General features: G+C 46.3%; 2 protein-coding genes across 7 annotated transcripts in view; one reads left to right on the top strand and one right to left on the bottom strand.

Moving 5' to 3' along the window:
- Positions 1-900: 900 nt before the first annotated feature.
- On the bottom strand, positions 901-19,746 carry Zswim9 (zinc finger SWIM-type containing 9). Of its 4 annotated transcripts, none has more exons than XM_003461346.5 (4): positions 19,456-19,559; positions 18,163-18,455; positions 12,154-12,466; positions 901-3,679 (listed from the first exon to the last, which is right to left on the bottom strand). In XM_003461346.5, the coding sequence occupies exons 1-4, from the start codon at positions 19,474-19,476 to the stop codon at positions 1,688-1,690; spliced, it is 2,619 nt and encodes an 872-aa protein (XP_003461394.2). In that variant the 5' UTR covers positions 19,477-19,559; the 3' UTR covers positions 901-1,687. The 4 variants fall into 4 exon arrangements, with proteins under 4 accessions (XP_003461394.2, XP_013006623.1, XP_063109077.1 ...); XM_013151169.3 differs by lacking the exon at positions 19,456-19,559 and adding an exon at positions 19,210-19,427; XM_063253007.1 differs by lacking the exon at positions 18,163-18,455 and having other exon boundaries at positions 19,456-19,746.
- Positions 19,747-23,526, top strand: part of Lig1 (DNA ligase 1) — a 41,237-nt gene continuing 37,457 nt past the window's right edge. For 2 of the 3 annotated variants that reach the window (XM_063253006.1, XM_003461349.5), the window contains exon 1: positions 19,747-19,922. The gene's annotated coding sequence lies outside the window, so the exon portion shown is untranslated. Of the gene's footprint in view, positions 19,923-22,151; positions 22,174-23,526 lie in introns of those variants that run through there. The other variant, XM_013151164.3, reaches the window with a different exon arrangement.

The following is a 23,526-nucleotide window of genomic DNA, read 5'->3' as shown; positions in this document are numbered from 1 at the left end:
GGAGGGCTTTCTTTGCCACATAAATAAAGATCAGGAGAAATGAGATAGGGGAGATTTGACATTGTTTGATCCCTTGTATTTATCTATAGTAGAAGCCTTTGATTTCTTGTGACTTGAGCCACTGAGTTGTCTATTACTAAAGTCTTTCACTGTCATTCCAAGTAATTATAAGCACTGCAGGATCTATCAACTGTATCAGAGACCTTTTTGGAATTTCAAGCCCCAACCTGGACTACTGAATCCAACTCTGTACCCCACCATTGAAGCACCTTCGATATTCATGCTAATGTTTGAGAAGTCTCCAAACACCTCACACTGGACTTTATAAAGCTACATTAAAGTCACCTTCATCAATTATGACAACAGAAATCTCAACTCAAATTTCCCTAAATCATCAGGATATATCCTTTATTTCAGAACCCAGTGATAGAGCAGATTTCAGACTCATCAGAGCCAAGCAGCTTTCCAGATTTTCTTCATGTCTCAGTTCAGTCCTTGTCAGCACAGGCTTTGCTGTCACTCTGGCCCAAAGTAGTTCAGAGCAGGTGTAGACTTGTCTCATTCTGGCACTTCTTAGGAGTGAGCTTTTTCAGAGCCTCTCACCCAAATTTGAACAGATTCATTGTCCTGCCTGGATTATATGTCCATTCTCAGCCAGTCATCAGCAAGGATAATCAGCATGTCATCATTTGAGGTAGAACTGATGGATGTTTGGAAGCTGCCAGCTCTGTGCTCTGGGCTGGGTGAGGGAGGGTAACGGCTGAGCTGCTGTGATGATTCAGTTCCATTCACCTGGCTCTGCAAGGACTTGTTGATGGAAATAAAAGGATAGTAGGCCACCTCAATTTTCTTCTGGATCCAAGCCTCCCACCCTCTCCCAGAAGACATGAACTCAGCATGGAAACCAAAATAATACTGTTTTATTCCTGTCTTGAAGTACAATAACCCAGACAGTTCCCTTCCCAGGGGGAGTCTCCAGCTCATTCCCCCAGGCTTTTAGTGTCATCTCTCATTTTGCAATGAAAAACCAGAAGGTCCCGGGAGGCCCAGTATGAAGCTCTTGAGAAAAACCCCAACCACTTCTGACTTGCTTTTTTCAAAATTTTCTGTCCTCCCTGTCACCTCGTCTGCCCTCCCTTCCCACCTTGCCATGTTTTCTCATCTTCTCTATTTCTGCCTCTTCTTCTGTCTTCTGCCCTTGCTTTGTGTTTTCCCTTCTACCTTTATTGCCCTCACCTTTCCTTTGTATCTTTTTGTTCTACACTTTTTCCCTTGCTTTTCCATCTTTGGCCCTCCAATTCCAGTGATGACCAGTCTACTCCTGCCAGTCTCCCCAGAGCCTGGTGTCCTCCTCCCCCTTTCCTTCCCTTCCCCCAGTCCTGCCCCTTTCTTGTCTTTTGCCTTGGCCTGACTCTTGTCTGTACCTCTCCTCACATTCCTCTCCTGAGGGTAGTCCTCTGAGCCCAACCTGGCCACCAGCATTTTCTACAGCTGTGGCTCCAGGACCTCAGAAAACACTGTCAGTTTCCCCTTAAGCCAGAGAGACAATTTTGCAAGATAAGGTCCCTAGATGATCCAGGAAGTGGCCAGAGGGACAGGGGTGGCCTCAATAGCTCAGCCCTGTTATCTTTGGGATAAAAGAAGGCCTGTCCTCCACATAGAGAGTGGCAGGCAGGAGCCTGAAGGGTCAGGGCTCTTGGGCACTCCCCCAGCAATCCCTGAGCAGGTCCATGTGAAATAAAGCAGCCCCAGTGAGCAGACGTGCTGCAAAGAGGTGCCGGCAGGGCAAACGATGGGCGGCGTGGATTGAGCAGCTACAGTACGTGAGGGCTCCATCCAAGAAAAAGTCTGAGGAGCCATCTTTAAGAGCAAAGCAAGTTCCAGTCCAGTGGAAACCCCGGGTGCCATGCTGCCTAGCAAAGGCCAGCTCCTCAGCCACCAGGTCTGCCAGCTCTGGCCCACAGGCTGCTCGGAATTTGGACAGTGGCTCCCAATCTATCTCTTCCTCTCGGGAGGGGCGGCAGAGCCTCTTTGGTTCCCTTGGGCTTTCTTCTTCACTTCCAACCTGCAAGGTTTCTCCAGCAGCCAGGGACCCACTACTCATCACTGCCCACTCTTGATTGCTTTCTAACACAGGCCCCCTGGCAGTGGTACATTGGACTCCGTTCCCCAGTCCTGAACACCTTCTTCCTGTGTCCCCCCACTCCATCCCATGTCCTGCCCTGCTCTTGGAGCCCACAGGCCGGGCTCCCCCGGCATCTCCATTTGCCATGCCTGTGGCCCTGGTGTCTCCCAGGTGGACTACCACTAAATCCTCCAGGCCCCGTCTTCTTTTGACCCCTGACTGCCCTCCTCTTGTCTCTGCAATCTCTGGCCCTCTCCGCCCCTCACCTGTCCACTGAGCACCCCTTTGGTCTCCATTCTCAGGAACCAATTCCAAAGACTTCTCCAAATGGATCTCACGCCAGTTTCTGACAGCCACCCCTCTTCCCTTCTCTGTTTCCAACTCTGGTCTCTTCCATTCTCGGGGTTTCAGTACATTTGCTCTTTCATCTTGCAGCTGCAAGCCCCTCCAAAGATTTCCTTCCAAAGACCTAGCTTTCTCTGATTTAAACTGGGTTCCCCTTGGGTCTGTGATCTCCAGCACCCTGCAGCTTCCATCCTCCACATGGGGTCCCCTCCAGTCTCTGACTTCTGGCCCTCGCAAATGCCCTCTCTCCAACTGAGCCCCTCTCCAGACACTCCGTTCTAGCACTCTTCCTTTCTGGTTCTCCAAATGGGCCTCTGGCCAATCTCTCCTCTGCAAATCCCTCCCTTTCTCCCTTTCTGGCGGGATCTCTCCTGTGTCACCGGTCTCTAGGTCCCTCATATCCTCCACCTGGGCCCCACTCCCGAGCTGGCTCTCCAGCCACATCCCTCGGCCATCAGCGCCCTCAGAGGCTGCTTCCCCAGCCGCGTCAGCCCACTGCATGGCCACCAGATCACGAAGGCACTGCGCCACGCTGTGTGAAGGGCTAAGGCGACTCAGGAGTCGCCTGCGGTGGCCACGCACTAGGGCGCAGGCGTCCAGGTCTCGAGATGCCTCATAGGCTCGAAAACGCACCCACATGTCGTGGCGGGGTGCCCAGTTGTGGTCAAAGTATTTGACGAAGGCATCTGGGCCTTGGGCACGTAGCTCGGCCAGTGCCTCGGTGTAGGCCGCATAGGACGAAGCGCCTGCCAGGCGGCACAGGAGTGGCCACAAGCCTGGGTCCTCGCGGCTGGCACCACCCAGCTCCTGTGCCTTGCTGAAGAGTGTCTCCAGGCCCTGCGCACGGCAGATTTGAACACGTGCACAAGGCAGCAACTGGCGCACGGCTCTCAGCTGCGCAGCCACTTCAGGCCCTGCTGTGAGGCAGCGCACGCGGCCTTTGACATCAGGCGCACTCTGCAGCAGCGAGACCAGCACAAAGCGCAGGAGGCTCGGAGTGCCTGGGCGTGCCACGCAACAGGCAGCCTGGCGTGCACGACCTGCACCATCCACACATAGCACAGCCAGCAGGTCCAGCGCGCCCTGAAGCGCCGGCAGCCGGTCCACCAGGAGTATGCGTGGGAAGCGCCGCAGCAGCGCCCTGGTGCGAGACGTCAGGAAGAACACAGTCTCTACCATTGCCTGGTCCTCCACGAACACCAGCTTCACCTGCGGGCGCGGGTAGGAAGTGAAAGAAAGTTTAGGGGACGCCTGAAACCTTGCCCAGCTTGGCTTCTAGCTCTGGGGAAACCGGGATGCAAGCACTTTTGTGCATGTTCGCATTCATTCTTTTGACCAGCAGGAGGCAGTGTGGAGGAATGTTTAAAAACCTGGGACTCTGGAGCCCCATTTCCTGGCTTTGACATAATACCTGTATGATATTTGCATACAGAACACTTCTAGCTTCTCTGAACCTCAGTTTTCCTGCTGGAAAGTAGGTATTCATTCTTTCATGTGCTGAGGGCGCCTAGGGCAGTGGTTCTCAAAGCTTTGGCCCTGGAGCAGCTGTGTCAGCATCAGCCACAAATTCCCTGACAGCAAATATTCTTGGGTCCATCTCGGATCTGCTGAGATTGAAATTTGGGAAAAGGACCCAGCAATCTGTGTTTTGACAAGTGTAGGGAGCCGTTGAAGCTGGAGATTGATCACATGTGTGGGGCTCATGCAAGATCAGCCATTAAAACACAGAAAGCTCAAAACAAGCCATGTAAACAAACTGTTCCAGCTCCAAGAAGGCAAGGGGCCCAGGCCAGCCAGACAAGTTGCTAGGCAGTGGGGTTGATACTGACATTCTTCTTGGGAATATAAATAAATGTGCTACAGTGGTTGCGCAGTACCATCCGGAGGATAAGGCCTCTACCTGACCCCAACTTTGTCTCTTCATTTTCCTATCCTCTCACCATCCTTCACACCAAGAACCTCAAGAGCCACATGGGTCACGGCAGACAAGCCCTTCCCCTCTCCCCTAATGTTCTCATGGCCCAAGCATCCAGATTTGAGTCACATCTCCGTTTCCTGCTTGATTTTACTGTTCAGTGCCTCTGTTTCCTCTATAACTCCTGTGTTCTCCAATGTCTCCTCCTAGAAATGGAATATTCATTTCTTCTAGCACTGGGAGACAGGGGACAGCTGTTAAAAACAAAGCTTCTGAGGCCAGACTGCCCAGCGTGACTGACTGTCATCTGTTAAGTGATGATAGTAAGAGTCCCTTGGTGACTGGCAGAATGAAATGCATCATGCCACATGGAACACTACACAGCAAGCCAGAGGGGCTCTCCAGGACTTCACTGCTGCTATCCTCATCATCTCTGCTCAAAAACCACCTGTTCTAAAGATCGTTAGTGTTCGCCCAACTAGGCAAATGCCCCATCTCTCAACAGCTCCTACTGGACACAACACTTACTACTGTCCAGCTTGTCATATCTGTCAATTTGCCCATTGCCTAGCAGTCCTCTTGAAGACACAAGCTCCCAAGGGCTTCCTTTGCATCTCTGATACCTTGCATAGTACCTAACTGAGAACATGTTTGAGTAGCTCAAAACATCCTGAGTGAGTGAACTAATGAGAAGAGTATGTGGTGAGAGCTAATGGCCACATCTTGGGAGTGGAGATTCAGGGGACAGACTCTGCTTTTGAATTTTAGATCTGCCTTTTATTGTGGGGCCTCAGGCAGGTGACGTCCTTTCCATGTGTCTGTGTTTCTTTACCTGATAAAATGGACATTTTTGGCTAATATGAGCTCAATCATATCTAACACTTCCACAACCTGCCTCTTGTTGCTCAGCCCACCTTGGTCCACAGCTTCACCATTCACTCCAGCTCAGGCCCCAACACTCAGGGCTGATACTTGGTTTCCCTCTTTGCCCACCCTGCACATATGCTTCATCCCTAAATCCTACAAATGTACCTCAAAATGAGTCCAGATGCTGACCATTTCTCTTCATTCCCTTGACCACCATCCTGTCTGGAGCCACCACCTTCTCCCGTCTAGATAATTATGACCACCTACTCACTGGGTTTCCAGCATCCTCAATTTCTCCCATCAGTTCCATGACTGCCACTCCCATCAGGTTCCCCCCTGCCCTGCTTGACAACTTTCCCCAGGATGTTCCAACCAACTCCAAGTAAAACTAAGAGTCTGCACCCTAGGGATGGGGCCTACATGTTAAACACTTGTTCTTGGGGGTAGGAATATTGGGAGGTTTTGTGGACATTTACAAGGTAGGCCCTAAAAGGAGGTCTTTAGGTCACTGGCATCCCCAGTCTCGGTGTCTTCCATTCCTCCTACTCCCCTCCCTGGCTGTAGATGTGAACTTGTCCTTTCACATTCATTATTTGCCACCCTCATCAGAGGCTAAAATCACCGGGATTACCTACTCTTTGACTTGCCTCTCCAGAACCAAGAACCAAAATGAACCACTCTTTACTTCCTAAAGGACTTGTGCCAGGTATTTGGTTATAGTGAGGCAAAACTGACAAAGAAGGAAAATCAGGATCTCTGATTTTACTTTGCCTTGTCAACCATGGCCTCAGTCACACTGGACTCCTCAGGGTCTGTTCCTGATTACTTCACCCCACAGCTTTCTAAATGTCAGCAATCAAGCCTGACTCAGAGCTTGAGGCACACACTGCATGGTGGCACATCTGTGGAGACAGAGAGCCCCAGGGAGGAGCAGTTTGAGGACCCACACGAGTGCAGGTGTCTTCTCTGGACACATACATTGGTGGCAGAGGAGTGCATTTGGTGTAGAAGGCAGATTCTCCAAATGCTAGCACCAGAAACTATTACACTTATTATTTCCCATCTACACCTCTTCTCAGGAGCAAGAATATCCTTCCTTCTATAGATAGCGAGCACATCCTTCCTTCCTTCTATCACCATAATGATTCTATTCTCTACTTTGTCCTGAAGAAAAAGATCCAGATAACAAAAACAATAGTTAAATAGCTAACATACACAGGGCTTCCTACTCTGGGCATCATTCTCATTCTCTCCATCTCTTCTTCCTTCCCCCCCCTGCAACTATCTTTACCTGTTATTATATGCATTTTCCAGATAAACAAACTGATGCATAGAGAAATCAAATAGCCTGTTCACAACTTGTTCAATGTGCTACACACAGCAAACGGCACAGCTGGAACGCATATAAAGCTTTTAGCACACATAGAAATAAATAAAATCAAGTTGCCAGCGGTTACTCTGTCATCCCAAAAATAGATGGTCTGATGTGAAAGTAGGCTATATGGTATGAAGAATATTCCTGTGGAGACATAAGAGAGAAAAACTCAAACTGAGCTGCAGTAGGCCCAGGTGCCTACACAGCAGTGGAAATATGAACCCTGTATTTTTATTTTTACTTATTTATTTACTTTGGTGCTTTTGAGATAGGTTTTTTCTATGTAGTCCAGGCTGGCCTCAAACTCAAGGCAATCCTCCTACTTTGCACTCTTGACTGTTGGGATTGCAGAAGTGCACCCTACGCCTGATGGTCGATCCCATATTCCAGCAGGGCTTTGGCAGGACCTTGGCAGTACAGCCCCCCATAAAGTTTCTGCTCCTTTGCCAAGCATTTGTGTTCCCACAGCACTGGGCACTGGCACTTGCATAGGTGTGACTTGATTTGGATGTGACCTTAGGCCTCATTTCTAGGATCTCCCTGAAGGATATGGCAATTATGTTGGCATAGATGCCTGCCCTCCTGCATCTACAAACAACAAACAAGCAGTACTTGCCATGTCCTCTCATGGTACCTGTGTGGATGAGCAGGAAGGAAATGAGTTAAGGCACCACAATTTGAAGGCTGGTCCTTATTAGAGCAGAGCCCAGGCCATCCTGCCTGACATCACTCACCTAATTTTTCTTTTCAAGAGAGAAACCAAAAGATACAGTATATTGGTGACTAGTGTTCATTTTTTATCTTTTAAAAAATTATTTGAATGTGCAAATAAGTTCATATGATCCAGAAGTTTATATGTCAAATAAAGAAAAACCATACTGACTGTCTCACTCCTATTTCTTTTTACTAACTATCCTGTTCACATTCATTATTCCTACCCTCATCCATATTTCTTGGTATTCTTATTTTTCTGATGCAGAGTTGCATTAGGTAGTCCAGGCTGGTCTTGAACTCTCGGCAGGCAGTCCTCTTTCCTCAGCCTCCCAACTGTGGGGACTATAGGCATGGGTCACTAGACCCAGCCTCTTGGTATTCTTTTACTTTCTTTATGTAAGTATATGCCAGCACATTTATAATTCCTATTTTTACCATTTTGTGCATAACAAAGCATATTATTTACACTATTTTGCAACTTTCTTTAACTTAAAAATGTATTTGAAAGATCTTACCATATCTGTTCTTAGACCTTTCCTAGTTGTTAGCACTTTATAATATTTCATAAATGGAGGTGCCACAAATGATAAAACCATTATCCACTGGTGAGTTTTGGCTATTTCTAATCTTGTGCTTTCATGAGTCACAGTGATTGACACCATATAGAAATCATTCCAAGCTATGCAACTGTCGTTTGCACAAGAAATACAAGCAACAGAATTTGGGTCACAGGGTGAGTGCTTCAGTCATTTAGATGTATGACCTTAGTTGCTCTCTAATCATACTGATTTACCACTTAATAGTCTTGAAAGAAGCACATTTAATCAACAATTGCTTTTCTCAGAAGGCAGAGCATACACTAGAGAAGGGTGCTTTGCCATGCAAGGCCTCTCTCTGCCCAGAGCCTGCTTGCTGGCTGGTCACTGGAAGCCCACAAGTACGCAATGGCAAATGACTGGACCCTGCAGCTGGCCATCCCTGCCTTGGTGCAAGTTAGAAAAGGTCTTAACATCTCCCTGAGTGAAGCAGCCATCCAGTCTTGAGTATAAGATGTGCTTTGTGGCTCTTAGGGAGTTATCTTCTTGTTTGATCCCTTCCAAGACCAAAAAAGCTGCTCTCCTGCTGTGGTTTCAGTGTCAGTAGTATCCCCCAGAGTGCTCTGTGTTGAAGGCTGGGTCCCGGATGGCACTAACAGGAGGGGTGGGAGAACCTTTAGGAGGTGGCTAGTGAAGATTCCTTAAATCATTGGGCTATGAGCCCAAGAGACTGTGGAACCTGCCTGTCCCCAAGGTCTCTCTCTGCCATCTGCCTCATGAGGTGAGGAGTTTGCCTCTCCATGTGCTCCTGCCAGGATATGTTGTTCTTTCCAGTGGCCCAGAGCAATGGAGCTGCTTGATCCTAGGTTGGCACTTCTCTGGAACTGGGGATGGATTTCTCTTTTTCCCTTATAAATTAATGGTTTGGGATATTTTGTAATAGTAAGGTGAAGCTGATATACCCTTTTGAAGACCACTAGGAAGAACACAGTATATGCCTGTTGCTTATCTTATGTTAGTATTACATTAACAATAAAGGACTCAATAGATTTTATAACCAATGAGAAATTGTCTAAAGGCAACATACTGAACACACCTCTTTAATTTCACTTTCTCCTGAGCCTCAAGCACATCTGGAGAAAATAGCTTTGTTGTGTTCTCTAAAGACAGGGGAAATAGGAAAGATAACAGGTACAAAACTTGGGAACAAGCTGACCCTTAACTCACACCATGCTACAAGAAATCATGAACACTAAAGTAGCAATTGAGGGGAACTAAGAATCAAGAGCAGAGTCCTTGCAAAGCCCTGCAATGGCAGACAGTGAGAAGCCACTGAGGCTACTACCGAGGAAGCAGCTTGACCTTCAGATCTTATAATTCCCTTTCTCGCTTCCCTTGGCAGTTTTTCCCTGTAACTGGAGGTTCATTCAGCAGAATGAGGCACTGCCCTTGGTGACATCAGGCACTTCTAAGGGTGAGGAAGGAGGGATCCTAAGCCCCAAAAAGGGACTAAGTGCACACTGCTGACTAATACCAGCTCACAGCCCTCTTCCCCCACTTTCATCCCCTAGCCACAAGGAGTTTTCTCAGGTGGATCTGACTAGTCCCAGAGGAAGACTGAAAGATGCTGATATCTAGCACCCCTGGACATATAAAGCAAGATGTGAAACTGTGTACAGTACAGAACCCTACAGAATGGGGTTGGCTGTGAGGTAGAGGAAAAAATGTTAAAATAGAGGAGTGCACACTTACCTGTATGTACGTAGCACTGTACTGCCCAGTACAGATACCACCAGCTCATGGGAATAGTTAAATTTCAATTACAAAGTTTAAGAATCCAGTTCCTCAATCAGACTAGCTACATTTCAAATGATGCATGGCTGCAGTAATGGACAGCATGTGCAATATTTCTACCATTGCAAGAAGTTCCACTGAGCAGTTAGGGGCCATAAAACAGAAAAATATTTAGGGCATAAACAACCAGTGACTTGGGTAACCGCTGAAGTACAGGCCTGGGGCACAGGAGGTGACAAGGGGATTTTTCACCACGTACTCTTTTGATTTCAGGACCATGTGAATATGTTATGTAGTCAGAAATTAAACATCTAAATATTTTTATAAAGGAATAACCTGCTGGGTTTGGTGGTGTACACCTGTAACCCCAGCACTTGAGAGGCTGAGGCAGGAGGATCACTGCAAGTTTGAGGTCAGCATGGGCTAGATAGTGAGTTCAAGGCCAGCTTAAACTGTATAGCAAGACCCTGTCTCAAATAAGCAAATCAAAACAAACAAACCCCACCCAAAACAGAAAGGAAGAACATGAAAAAGAAAAGTAGTAACCTTTTGTTGGCTTGTTTTTTGGTCTGAGGCCTTCCTCTTCATTTCTTTTAAGAGTATGAGGGTGGCCAAAATGCAGAGCCAGGAGACAACCCTGGTTTAGTCTGGGTACCATAAGTGGTTTCCACCATGGAGGTTCAAGGGCTAATCCCTTTCCTTGACAGTTTTAATTTAGGAATGAGCTGCTTTGCTCAGGAGCAGCCTTACAGAGGGTGCTTTTGGGAAAGAACAACTGAGGTTTATTTATTCAGTGGCTAATATTTATTTATTTAGTGGCTAGTAATTCAGTGATGCCTAATGGAATAAAGAGAACATGTGTACAGATCCCATTCGTGTAGAAGAGCAAACTGACATGGGTGGGGGCCTAAACCTTGTCAAGGCCGGAATTGTATAGCACAGCAATGAACACTACAGACAGACCTGGATCCGACTGTGGGTTCAAAGCCTAGCTTTGCCATTGAGTAACTGTGTGATGTTGGTCCAGTTACCTGACCTTTCTGTGCTTTATTTTCTCTTTCCTATAACTTGGATCTAGACTATGGGTTCAAAGCCTAGCTTTGCCACTGAGTAAATGTGTGATCCGTGTGTAACTCTGTGCTTCATTTTCTTTCTTGTAACACAGGGATGAGAATGAAGGGCTCTTTCTTCCCAGGGGTCTGATGAGATGTAAATGAACTTACATCTCATTTTCATCTCATCTCATCTCATTACATTTATATGTAAAGCACTTAAGAGTAATGCCTTCCACATAGTAAGTGCTCAATCAAATGAGAGAACAATGTCAATATTTGGTGAGCACAGAGGGCTGCACTTTGACCAGTGGCTTGTATCAGGGCTGATTATGAATATGAAACAGAGAGTAACTGGATCCCATAAGTGGGTTCACATCTCAACTTTACCTTGAGTTGGGACCATTTCTATGCATGAGAGACAAACACACAGCCAGGTGGATAAACAGTTTTTTTCCCTTCTTGTCTTTTTTTTAATTCTCACATTTAACCCAGCCTTGAAGTTGGATAAAAGCAGCTGAGAGTGTTCAACACTGGCTGTTGCTTCTTCCCTCTCACAACAGGATGGGAGTCCTTTCTCTCCATCTAGCACCCCTGCTTCACCACCATTTCCTTAAGGAGGACTTCCAGGGCGGGGTGTGCTCAGTGTTACATATCTAACATACATGAGGCCCTGGGTTTGATTTCCCCCTCACCACTAAAAAAAGAAATAAAAGATTAGCCCCCACTAACAACTGCCCTACCCTCATCTTTTTCTGCTCCGTAATTATCTTCCCTCCACCATAGTCTACAATGTAACACCCCTTCTAATTCTTGCTCTAGGTGGTAAGTTAGGACTGTTTTCACCTTGTGAACATTTGTAAACTATATCCTTATCACTTGTGCATTTTCTATTTGTGTGTTTCACTTTAAGAAGAAAATTTCAGTGTTCCTTCTCTCACTTCAGCTACTTCCCAGCATCCAACACTTCCACCACCCTGACCCTTGTGGATGCATCTGTTCACCATTGGTTTCTCCCACTAGAACTGCAAAGTGGTTCCAGAATTAACTACACAGTAGACAACAGACAAACATGGCTATTTAAAATTTCCGTTAATTAAAATAAAGTAAATCTAGATCCTCATGGTACAGGCTGCATTTGAAGCACTCAACAGCCACATGTAGCTGGGGCTCACATTGGACAGCACAGAGCCACTGACACTTCCATCAGAGCTGTAAATGCCACTGGGGAGCCAGCAACAGGGACCATATGTCTTGATCACTGCACTCCAAGGCTTCAGAAGATGGTTAGTGTAGAAAGGAATGAATGAATGAATGTGGGAAGGAGTGAAGGGATGAGCAGGCAGAGGGATGAATGAATCACTCAGTTCTCCTGGCAGAATAAATGAACTGATCTGCTATTTCCCATCATACCTCCAGTGAGATCCTACCTTGGCCTCTGGATCAGTGCGGAAGAGCCCCTCCAGCACGTGCAGGGCATCCAGGACGCCATGGTCAGGGCCCTTGCAGTAGGACAGTAGGCGGCGCACATCGTCTGGCGCCACGAACTGCTTGGAGATCTGGTTGGTCATTCGCACAGGTAGGCAGGCGTTGGCCAGCAGGTGGCCTGGGCGGAAGTGGTAGGCGAACCCACGTGGGCAGGCTGGATGTGAGTGGGTGAGCTGGCACTCTGACACCACAAGGCGATCCCGCAGCGGGCTCAGCTTCAGGGTGATGAAGGCCGGGCAGCTGGGCTGGCAGGACCTGCGGAAGGAATCACTGTCACATCCCTCTGCCACACCCCTTTCCTTCCTTCGAGTTTCTGTCTGTCTTTCTCACTCTCTCATTGTTTCCAGCATAGAGAAAACTAGAAAGCCCAAAGGATATGTTAGTTATATGATATTGGGCAGATAACTTTGTCCAGTTACGTTGGTTTCTCCATATATTAAAAGTAACAATCAGACCTTCCTCATAGGATGGTTGGAGATTTTTAAAAAGTGATACAGGTGGGCTGGGGATTTAGCTCAGCGGCATAAGCAACTGCCTTGCAAGCAGGCGGTCTTGAGTTCCATCCCAGGTACCGGAAAAAAAGAAAAAAAAAAGGAAAGGAAAAAAAAAAGCAATACAGGTAAAGAAATTAAAATAGTATCTAGAACACAGTAAGCACGACATGCTTGCACAAGTCCTGTACTCAGCACTGCCAAGTCTGTCAAAAATCAGTAACTGCTTTATTATACTCCCAAAAAAGATTTCTGCAGTAAAATGTCTTACATCAGTCAATATCTGCTTCTGGTTTAGCAATAATAGGGAGGAAGCAGGAAGATCTCTGTGGCTCCTCTCCTGTTGAATTCTTTTCCCTCCTTGTCCCCAAAGGCAGCCACTACCAAAACTGGCATTTCACACCACAAGTCTTATGAGGTGTGTATCTGTTTTGAAACTTGGTATACATAAAGAGGTGCTCAAACTCAAAGAAATAACCAATAAAAAGCCCAGGGAAACACCACAGCACACCCTTAGCATGCCGAATTAAAGAGATTGATCAGCTGGGCACAGTGGCACATCTGGCAAGGCCCAGCTATTTGCCTGGGAGTTTGAAACTAACTTAGGCCATGTGGTGAGACTCATTTTTTTTTTTTTTAAAAGAGTAAATAAAAATGTTAGAGCAAAGAGACTGATAACATCTAGGATTGATGGACAGTACATCCACTGGAATTCTCATTTATCCATGTTGAATGCTGAAACCACTTTAGAAAACCATGAGGCTGTGTCTGCTAAGCAACTTCTATGCTTCTCCTCTCATGATCTTACTCAACACAGATGCCTTCACATGGCCACTGAGACACATGCAGGGGTACGTTCACAGCAACATACTTGTAGTAGCCAGTATGTGCAGCTCAAATATACAAAATGAAAAAAATAAGTTGATATATTAAAAAAAAATCACACTAATCAAAACAGTATGCCACTATGAACCTCACACATCTGCTGTTTGAAAAAAGCCAAACACACAAAAAAATCTGTGATAGGATTCCTGTTTATATAAACGTCAACAGTGGGCAACATTAACTTCTGCTGTTAGTAGATTTGAAAGCACCTCTGTGTGGTTAATCAACCCTGAAGGAGTTACAAAGGTTCTAGGGGACAAGACTATTCTGGGGGGCTGGTTAAATGTGTGTTTAGTTTTGGGAAAATTCATCAATTGCACATGTATGATGTGTGTTCTTTCTTGGATGTGTATGGTATTTTTGAAAGTTTACTTTTGAAACTTTTGCTTCCTATGTTTGTAGGAAGAATAATGACTACCCCAAATGGTCGTATCTGGTCACTTGAAAAGTGAATGTTGCCTTACATAGCAAAGGGATTCTACAGGTATGATTAAATTAAGAATCTCCAGGTGGGAGATTCTGAACTCTCAGGGTAGGTCTGATGCCATCATAGGTTCCTTAGAAAGGACACAAAGAAGTAAGAGGATCAGAGAGAGAGAGAGAGAGAGAGAAAAAGCTACTCTATTGGCTTTGAAAATGGAAAGGTTTCTGAATGGAGAATGCGGGTGGGCTCCAGATGCTTTAATATAAAGCAGGTTCTCCCAGAGATTATAGAAGGAACACAACCCTGGAGACACCTTGAGTTTAGACACCCACATTATGATTGGCAGTATTGCAAGATGATAAATTCTTGTTTTAAGCCACCACATTCATGGTAGAATTTTGTTGTTGTTGTTTGTTTTCTAAAAACAGTAATAGAGGGCTGGGGATTTAGCTCAGCGGCATAAGCACCTGCCTTTCAAGCAGGCAGTCCTGAGTTCGATCCCTGGTACCGATAAAAAGGAAAAAGACCAAAATAAATAAATAAATAAAACAGTAATAGATTAGTACACTCATTACCATCTGTATATCCATTTGCAACTTGTTTCTTCACTCCAAAGACTGCCCAGACTCTTTGAAATCATACCTTTTAATGGCTAATGTCCCAGTCCAAGATCCCACTGACTACTATAGGGTTTTTAGGTCACCCTTTGCCCAAGATCACACTTCAGTGGACCCTCTCTTACACAACTGTGTGTGTAAGTTTGTCTGGGACAGTGGTTCTCAAACTGCAGGCCACAGTCCATAACACAAAATCATTTTAGACTGTTACAACCAGTATTAAAACAAATGCAGTAAGATAGGAAGAGAAAGTGTCTGGGTTTGATTCCCAGCACTCAAAAAAAAAAAAAAAAAAAAAAAAAAAAAAAAAAAAAAAGAAAGAAAAAAGAAAAAAAATCAGTGGTATTTCTCTGAGCTTCTACTTTCAGAAAGGAAGTATAGCATTTTTTTTATGAGCAAGTATGCTTTCAACATTTTCAGAAATGAAGCTCTAGGTTTATACTGCAGGGATTGGCAAACTTTCTGCCAGTGGTAAGAAAGCAAATGCAATATAGAATGATTAAAAATACAGTGTATGTTTAAAGATTTTAAAGAACAATTTATTGCAATAAAATACCTATTGCCATTAATCCCCCTTGCTTCAAACATTAGCCCATCATTCTTGGCACTTTCTAAAGCAATTCTAGGAGTCTTCTTTCACAAGTGTCTTTACAAAGTACGATTAAAAATACAATAAATGAATGCTTTGAGGAAGATTAATGGCAAGTTGTTTTTATTGCAACAAATTTTTAAAATCTAGACACCTGTATGTTTTGATCACCCCTTTTTATTCTGGTACTCCACTGCAAATGAACCATAAATAATATATAAATGAATGAATATGACTGTTCCAACAAAACTGTAGATTGGATTTGGCCAGAGGGCTTTCCAGTTTGCTGACCCTGGTAACAGACCAGGGACTGGAATATGCTTAAGAAGTCCCAGCTTCTGGTAGCAAATAACAGTAGCACAATCCCACATTTCTTTCTAGTGGTTCTTGAAAAGGGCAATTCTCCTCAGAAGCCACCTTGAGAACCACCAGTAAATACTAACAAAGTTTCTTCTTAAACCAGAAAGGGATCCATAACACACTCTTTTCTCTTATATACATGCCCATGAGCCTGCTAAATTTTAAAAATCTATGTCAAGGGTTGGAGATTTTTTGGTAATATAATTGATACAAATTTAGAAAACTCTTAAACACATGAATTGATATAATAAAACACAAACATATAGCCACATGATGCTACTGAGTAGAAGCATAACAAACTAACATTCAGCCACTTTCCATCTACCAAAGTAGCAAGTTCATGGGATTTTATCCTGTACATTTTCCTAGAACAATTCATGGGTTTTTGTGAGACTCAGACCTGAATTCTTTGAACCTAGGTATTTCAGTCCCTAGGACAGAGGTCCCCTTCCCATTCAGGGAAGGTCACCTTTCTGTGAAGCCACCTACCTTTCCAGTATCACACCTACTGATGCTTCAATACTGTGTTTTACTTCTCTAAATGTAAACTTCACAGGGACAGGAATTTTTGCCTATTTCTTCTGTATCCCCAGAACCTAGAACAGTATATGGGCCCTATAGGTGCTCAGTAAGTTCAATCAGCCCTCATATCTACAGATTCCCCATCTGCGGATTTACCCATCCACAAATGGAATATATTTTTAAAAAAATTGTACCAGTAATGAACATGCACAGACTTTTTTCTCTTCGTTCTCTAAGCAATAAAGTAGGATAATTATTTATACAGGATTTACACACATTATTTTATAAGTCATCTGGAGAAAATTTAAAGTATATAGGAGGAAGTACACAGGCTTTATATAAATGCTATACAATTTTATGTAAGGGAGTTGAGCACATGTGGATTTTGGTGCCCTGGAACCAATGCCCTAATATTAAGGGCTGACAAATGAATGACCGAGCCCTGTTTTGAAATCTACACACCTGTTAAGACAATCCTTGGGATACTCTCCCTACCCCACAGAATCAAAACCATTTAGCATACCTCCAAAAGTTCTTTGAAACATCGGTGTTTTTCCATTTCCAATGCCACCCACACTGTAAATTCTCTTTTCCTTCATAAAGCTCCCTTTTCCCTTCTTTTTACCATTCAATTCTGACTCATCCCTCATACTGCAGAGCTAGCATTGTCCTCCAGGAAGTGTTCCTGGTCAAACCATTGGTTAGGAGAAATTTCATCTTACAAGTGTGATTGACGCTTATCTGTATTAGATGCTTCTCACTGAAACCTTAGCCTCTAAGACACATACGATGTACACTGTTACTCAAAACAACTTTCTTGGATAAATGGACAAGCAGGCTGGTGCCTAGAACCAAGCAATATCTGGGATACTGGCGGATTCGATTCTCATACTGATAATCCATAGTTGAAATACAGATGTGTGGTAGGGGAGGAGACAAAGTGGAAATCAGAAGCATGGATTTTGTAGCTGCACTGTGGAGGTCCAAATCCTGTTTTTTTTCCTGCTTTTGGCTATGTTATCTTGGGAAAGTCTTGTGACCATGCTGTGCCTGTTTTCTCACTTGGAAACTGGAGCTGAAATAACAACTCCAAAGAATTGTTGAGAGCACTAAACAAGGGGATAAAATGATGTGATGTAGTCATAAAAGGGCCAAGTGCCTAATAAACTCTTGAAAGACAAGAAACTAGGGCTTAACTATGTGAAGCCCACTGCTCAGAGATGCCCACCCAGTAAGCAGGTGAGCTGGACTCAAGTAGCCTGTTCTTAAATGCTCTGCCCATTTTTTTCTATGGCTTCTCAGCCATGGGTCTCTAACTCATACCTACAGGTGCCTCGTTGGCAGGATAAGGAAGCAACTCCACAAGAAGGGGCAGAGAGCAGCAAGGTACAGGGCAAACCTGAGAACAAATGGGGTTGGCTGCTTGCTGCATGGAAACATGGGTTTGCCTCCTCGCCTGTTAAAGGGAAGCCAGAAGCCCAACACTATATGGGGAACAGTCTCAGCTTAATATTGGGATCAGTGGAAACATTACCGGCCCTGATGATTCCTGGCACTCCTGGATAGATCACCTGCCCCTCCTTGTAGCATTATGCAGTTGGGGTAAACTATTTGTGACCTTCTCTTATTGATAGTCTTCCTGTCCAGTCTAAAAGTTCAGGAAGGGCAGAAATTTTGGCTCTTGTTCAACTCTCCTCCTTATTTACAAACATATCCCCAACTCAGCATGAGATCTGGCCCTGGTATTTCCTTTGTCTTATAGCTTTCCTAGAATTCAGTATCACAGTTTTTCCTCTTTGTGTGTGTGTAAGATCTGGCTCCATTTTCCTGGCTTTCTCTAGTAGTTCTGTTTCAATCTTCTACGTCTTTTTGCTCTCTGCCTCTCCATCTCTGTCTCCCTATCTCTGTCTGTAAATTGGGCCCAAGATGTCGCTCACTCTTTGACTCCCTTCCTCCGTATTTTTGGCCAGTCTCAGCCAGCCAGTCTCCCTCCCAACTCTGGGTGGGGCTCAATCCCCTTCTATTCCCTCCCCCGTGCAGGACTGAGGCTCAGGCTCACGCACCACTCTGTAGGCTGGTTGGGTGAGCGCACATCCTTGCACACCAGCAGCACGTAGCTGTACTTGAGCACGTGGACGAGCCTGTAGAGCGGGGGCACACCGGCCCAGGGGCTGCGAGCCACACGCGTGGAGTTCTTGACCGAGAACATCACCAACCGCTGCTGGCACCATTTGTCGAAGAAGCGGCTGAACTCAGCCCAGGAGAAGAAGGCTCGTTTCAGCAGCTCCTCTTCCTCCTTCCCCACCACTGTGCAGGGCAAGGGTTCTGGCTGCTCCATCCTGGGGCCCTGAGGGGACTGGGGGAGAACAGCTGGATATCTAACCCATCCCCACAGCCTAGCTTGTTCTCTCCATTCTCAGCCTGCCCCTGCAGTGCAGGTCTATGTGTCTATGAGGGTCCATGGGCTTGGTGCAAACTTTTTGTCCAGATGTAAATCTCTATCTCATCTTTTCTGACTCCTAAGCACTGTGTTTTCCCCTGGTTCAGCTGGAGTCTAACCCCAACTCTGTGACTACTCCTAGGTACGGGGTGGGTTTATTAAACTCAGCTGTGGAGAACTCATTATATGTGTTCCTAGCATCCAACTAAGATCTCACTCTCCAGAGGTGTCCGCGATCCTTGGTAATAACTACTACCCTCCATTCCTTAGAGATTTCTACTTTGTACATTTTGCTGTAACTCATAGCCTTCTGTCCCCCTCTCTAAAGATATTTCATCTCCGCGTGTCCTCCTGAAGTCCAGGCACAGATCCCTCACGCCCAGGCATGCATCTGTGGCTCCTTTCTCCCCAGATGTCTTTGATATGCAACTGCTGTCCCTCCAGTAGATATGGCCCCCATGGGTCACCACGTTCAGCTATGGCTCAGGTCTCCCAGAGATGCTCTCATCTCTATATGCGCTCCCCACCTCCAGATATCTGGAACTTTTGCCTGCCAGTGTGTGGCCCACTGTGGCCAATTCGACTCAGAATTGTCACAGATATTCACCTGTGGTCCACTTCCTCCTAAGACCCATCCCTCCCCCCTTTCAAGCTGTGGCCTCCTCCTCACCATTCTCCCCAGCGTGAGGCTTCCCTCCAGACATGGCCCCTTGTCCTCAGATGGGTTTCTTCACCTCAGATTCACCCCCACGTACAGCTGCTCCTTCCCCTCCCTCGGAGCCCCTGCCAGCTGGCTCCAGCCTCCCTGAGCCCTCCCAGTCCAGCTCGCCGCGGTCTCTCTCAGACCTGCGGTCCCACCCAGCTGTGCTTCGATTCTACCCCAGATGTGCACCCTTCCTGCCTCCCCCTCACCTACCCAACCCGGAGCGGCGTCCATCTCCCACAATGCCCCGCGCCGAAGCCGGGCCTGGTCCTTGCTCCCGGGATGCTACGCGCGACCTCCCGCCTCTCCTCCCGCCGTACCTCGCGTGGAGAATTCCAACAGAACGTCCTCTTTTCCCGCCAGCCCCCTCCTGGGACCCTCGGCCACACCAGTTTATCCAGGGCGAGGGCAGGCTCAGGGTCGCTTCCCAGCATGCTACGTGGAAGGGATCACGCACTACACCATTTTTTCCGTGCTCCTTTGTGTCAGCAGACTACAACTCCCAGCAACTCTCCGCGCGAAGACGCTGCGCAGACACCCCGGGACCCGCCCCTTGCCCGTCCCTTGCCCGTCCCCACCTCTGCCCGCCAAAGTCTGCGCGCGAAATCCGTGGCGCCAAACTGGGACTGCCGGGTTCGTCGCGCCAGGCGAGTGCGGTGTTTGGGGCAGCCGCGCACCAGGCAAGTGGGGCCTCTGGCGTGGCGCTGGGGGTGGGGCGGCTGCCGTGCTGCGGGCTCTGGGCCCGTGGCTTCGGCAGGTATGTGTGGCGGCAGAGGAGCGGGTGGTAGGACGATGAGGGGGCCACAAAAGCGGCGGAAGGGGTGGTAGGCGGGCAGCGAGGTGCTGGCCGCTCGAAGGAAGAGGAGTCAAGTGGAGGGTCGATGAGGGCCACAGCCAGCTAGGCTCGCTAGGGCTTGAGGAGAGGCCTAGGGAACAGGGCTACCTGGAAGGGGGCGGGGTAGAGCAGGCTGGGGGCGGGGCCTAGGAATGTTTCTAGTGATGGGCATGACCATTTGGGAGTGGGAGGAGTTTGAGGCGGGACCCTTGCGAGGCCTGGGCGGTGGCAGGGTTTATTTAGGGATTGGCATTAATATAGATGGAGGGGGGAGAAATCAGCAGGCCAGTGGTGGGGCCAGTGGGTGGTCAGTGGTGAGGTGCAAGCAAAAGCTTCGTAAAAAGAATCTTATGGGTAGTGAAAAGTCTGGTCCTTTGTATATCTGATGATTGGCAGGGGCTAGGAAAGGGAGCGCTAGACTGCAAGGAAGGGACAAAGGTCTAGGAACAGGTGAGGCCTCAGACTTACTTTCAGGTGTCCTGATTATTGGCAGCTTAGCCTTGGGCAAGGCAAAGTCTCTCTCCAGTCTGTGTCTGCATTGTCTTGAGAGATGCTGTTTTAAATCTAAGAAAATGAGCATGTTAAAGGGAAAGGTATAAAAATTTTAGACAAGAAGAGGCTGTGACTAGGAAGAGCTAACAGGACTACAGATGTGAGCCTTGATTATGTAGAATACATGCAAACTTGAGCTTTCTAGCCTATCATCCATCCACAGTTTACCGGATATCCTTTTATATCTTTCTTCCTCACAGTGGACTCCATGAATGGAAAGTCTTGATTATCGTCCCTGAATTTTTAAGCATACATGTTTTTGCTACTTGAGTTTTTGAGAGAATAATAAACGTATACTATCAGGTCCAGGCACAGTATTAGGTCCCGGGGATATATCACTGGGCAAGATCGACAAAATCATGAAACTCATATTTTAGCCATTTATCTGCTCCAGTAATTACTTGCCACTTTGCTGTTTAAATCTAGATTAATGAGACTCAAATAGGAAACCCAGCTCCTCAGTCTCACTGGCTGCAGTTTAAATGTACAGACGTCACGTATGGCAGGAGTTACCATGTTGGACAGCTCATAGAACATCTTTATCACTGCAGAAAGTTACCTTAGATGACATTATTTCCAGAGGGTGAGGACAATTCTTACATCAGGTCGTAATAAATATTGTATAGAGAAGAGAGTGAGGGGATAGTGTGGATGAGGAGAGGGGCTGTGTTCTTGGCTCGGGTGGTCAGGGAAGGCCTCAGTGGGGAGGTGGCAGAGGTGCCTTGTGAGCAGAGAGCTTCCTGATATTAGGAGGTGTCCAGACACTGATATTCACCAACTGCTTTTCCTGGGGTATCGGCTGCAGGGAAGATCGGATACTTAACTTGGTTGCTGTAGAGGAATTAAAGAAAAGCAGTTGGTGAGTTGGTGAGGAATTGTTTATCTGTCCCCTAGAGGACTTGGGGATTTATTCCAAATAAGAAGGTGCAGCCTGTGGGACTTGGCATGAGTTAGCTGTGTAAGAGAAAACATTGAGTAAGCAGAAACTCCCATGTTTTGCATTCCTCCACCCACCCAGTACCTTTTAAAATACTGCAGTGAGTAAAGTGATTTCTGTTTGGTGTAAAAAAAAATTTTTTTTTTTTTTTTTTGCTTTGAGTTTGAGTTAAGACCAGACTCACATAACCACCTCAATCAAGATTCTGTTCTATTACCCCTAAAAATTGTCCTCTGCTGCCCATTTTGTGGCCTACTCTTCTCCCTGGCTGTCACTGTCCCTGAAGCAATACAAATTTATATACATCCCACACCAGAACACTGCTCTGCAAGCCAAGGAAAGCCTCGTGTGATGTAAGCATTGTTCACCTGGTACCCCCGAAGGATGCTCCGGTTGTTTCCAGCATCTGGTGGTCTTGAACAGAGCTGCTGTTAACATGTCCAAAGCAACTGCACAGGAAGTGAGAGCACTTGGGCATCCTGTAGTTGTGCATGTAGATATAGAGGTGGAAGTTTGCAGTTTTTCTCCTCCCTGCTTCCATTTTCTAGGCTGAGAATGAAGACGGACGAGGGTTTGGCAGCCAGAGAAGCAAATCCACTCTGAGCAAGTAAGGTTGCTAAAGGGATCAGAGAAAAGTAGTGTTCTGTTGCAGTTCTTGGCACAGTTGGTAGCTCTGCAAGTGCAGGCATGGCATAGATGGACAGTGAGCTCAGTCAGCATTGGCGTTTTGCCAGGTAAGTGACAAAGCAAGGGAAGCGGGCAAGGGAGCACAGGGATGGAGCAAGGCCAGCGTGAGAAGATGGCATTAGCCACAGGCTCACAGGGCCAGGAAGGATTAGGAACTTTTGAAGTTGAGTTCTTGGGGAAGGAAAGAGGGGGACAGTAGCTGGAGAGTGGTGTACTTGAACCAAGATACAAATGGGGGCAACGTTGCATAGAAATAGTATTTCACACTAGAGTCCTGAGCCCTTTTATCTTCCACACCCCTCTAGTTTCCTTACCACCTGGAACAAATGTAGGGTGGTGCTTCTGACCTTCAGCAGCTGACACTGACTAGAACTTAGCGATCAGGTGATCAGGTTTTTTTCTTTGTGTTTAGTTTTTATTGTTGTATTTGATTTATGACAAATAATGGGCTTTACAGAAGAATGACAGAAATTTCCTTGTTCAGTATAAATCTTGGGAATGTGGAAATAGATTACCTGGATTGAATCCCCTTCTACCATTAGGAGCTCTGTGACTTGAGATCCAGTTCCTTGTCGCCAAAGTAGGATAAAAATTTAGATCACCTCATTAAGTATTGGGAGGTTGGGTAATATAACATCTTCTTCTTGGTCAATGTTAATCTCGGTAACCCTAAAATCTAGGAACCACTTCTATCCCAAGCCTCTGCTTTCCTCTCCCCCAGGATGTTTGGAAACATGGGCTCTGGAGCTGAACAATTGGCTTTGAATCCTAGCTCTGTGATCCATGAGGCTGTGTGACTTAGGATAAATTGCTCAACCTGTCTGTGCCCACATCTTACTTATAAAACAGCTATGATGGCTTATGATAGGATTTAAGGCACTTGGAGTAATAGTACCTAGTCAATACCTCAGTTAGTAAAATGTTGAATCTTACGGAAAAAAAAAATTAAATGAAACTTCAGATCACACCCAATTTCTGTAATGATAGAAAACGCAAAAGTGGTGTAAGAAATGTCTCATTTTGGGGAAGTAATTTTTGGAGGAGATGGGATGAATTGGGCACAACCCCATCTACCCAGGGCACCACATAGGATTAGAAAGATAAATTCTGAACATGCTCGCAAGAACATGGAATCGACATGAGATATGTAGGGAGAGTGGTGCCTAGCACTGGGTGGGAGAGGGCAGGTGGAGGCCCACAGCTGGCCAAGCAAGGAAAGCAGATCGGCAGAGGGGAGAGACTGGGGGTGTGTGGGTAGGGGGAGTTACAGAAA

The sequence above is a fragment of the Cavia porcellus genome, unplaced genomic scaffold, assembly GCF_034190915.1.
Source record: "Cavia porcellus strain 051 isolate PalLab524CR breed Dunkin Hartley unplaced genomic scaffold, mCavPor4.1 scaffold_7, whole genome shotgun sequence".
NCBI lineage: Eukaryota > Metazoa > Chordata > Mammalia > Rodentia > Caviidae > Cavia > Cavia porcellus.
Note: the sequence above shows the minus strand (reverse complement) of the source record. Positions and strands in the feature narration are given on the sequence as shown.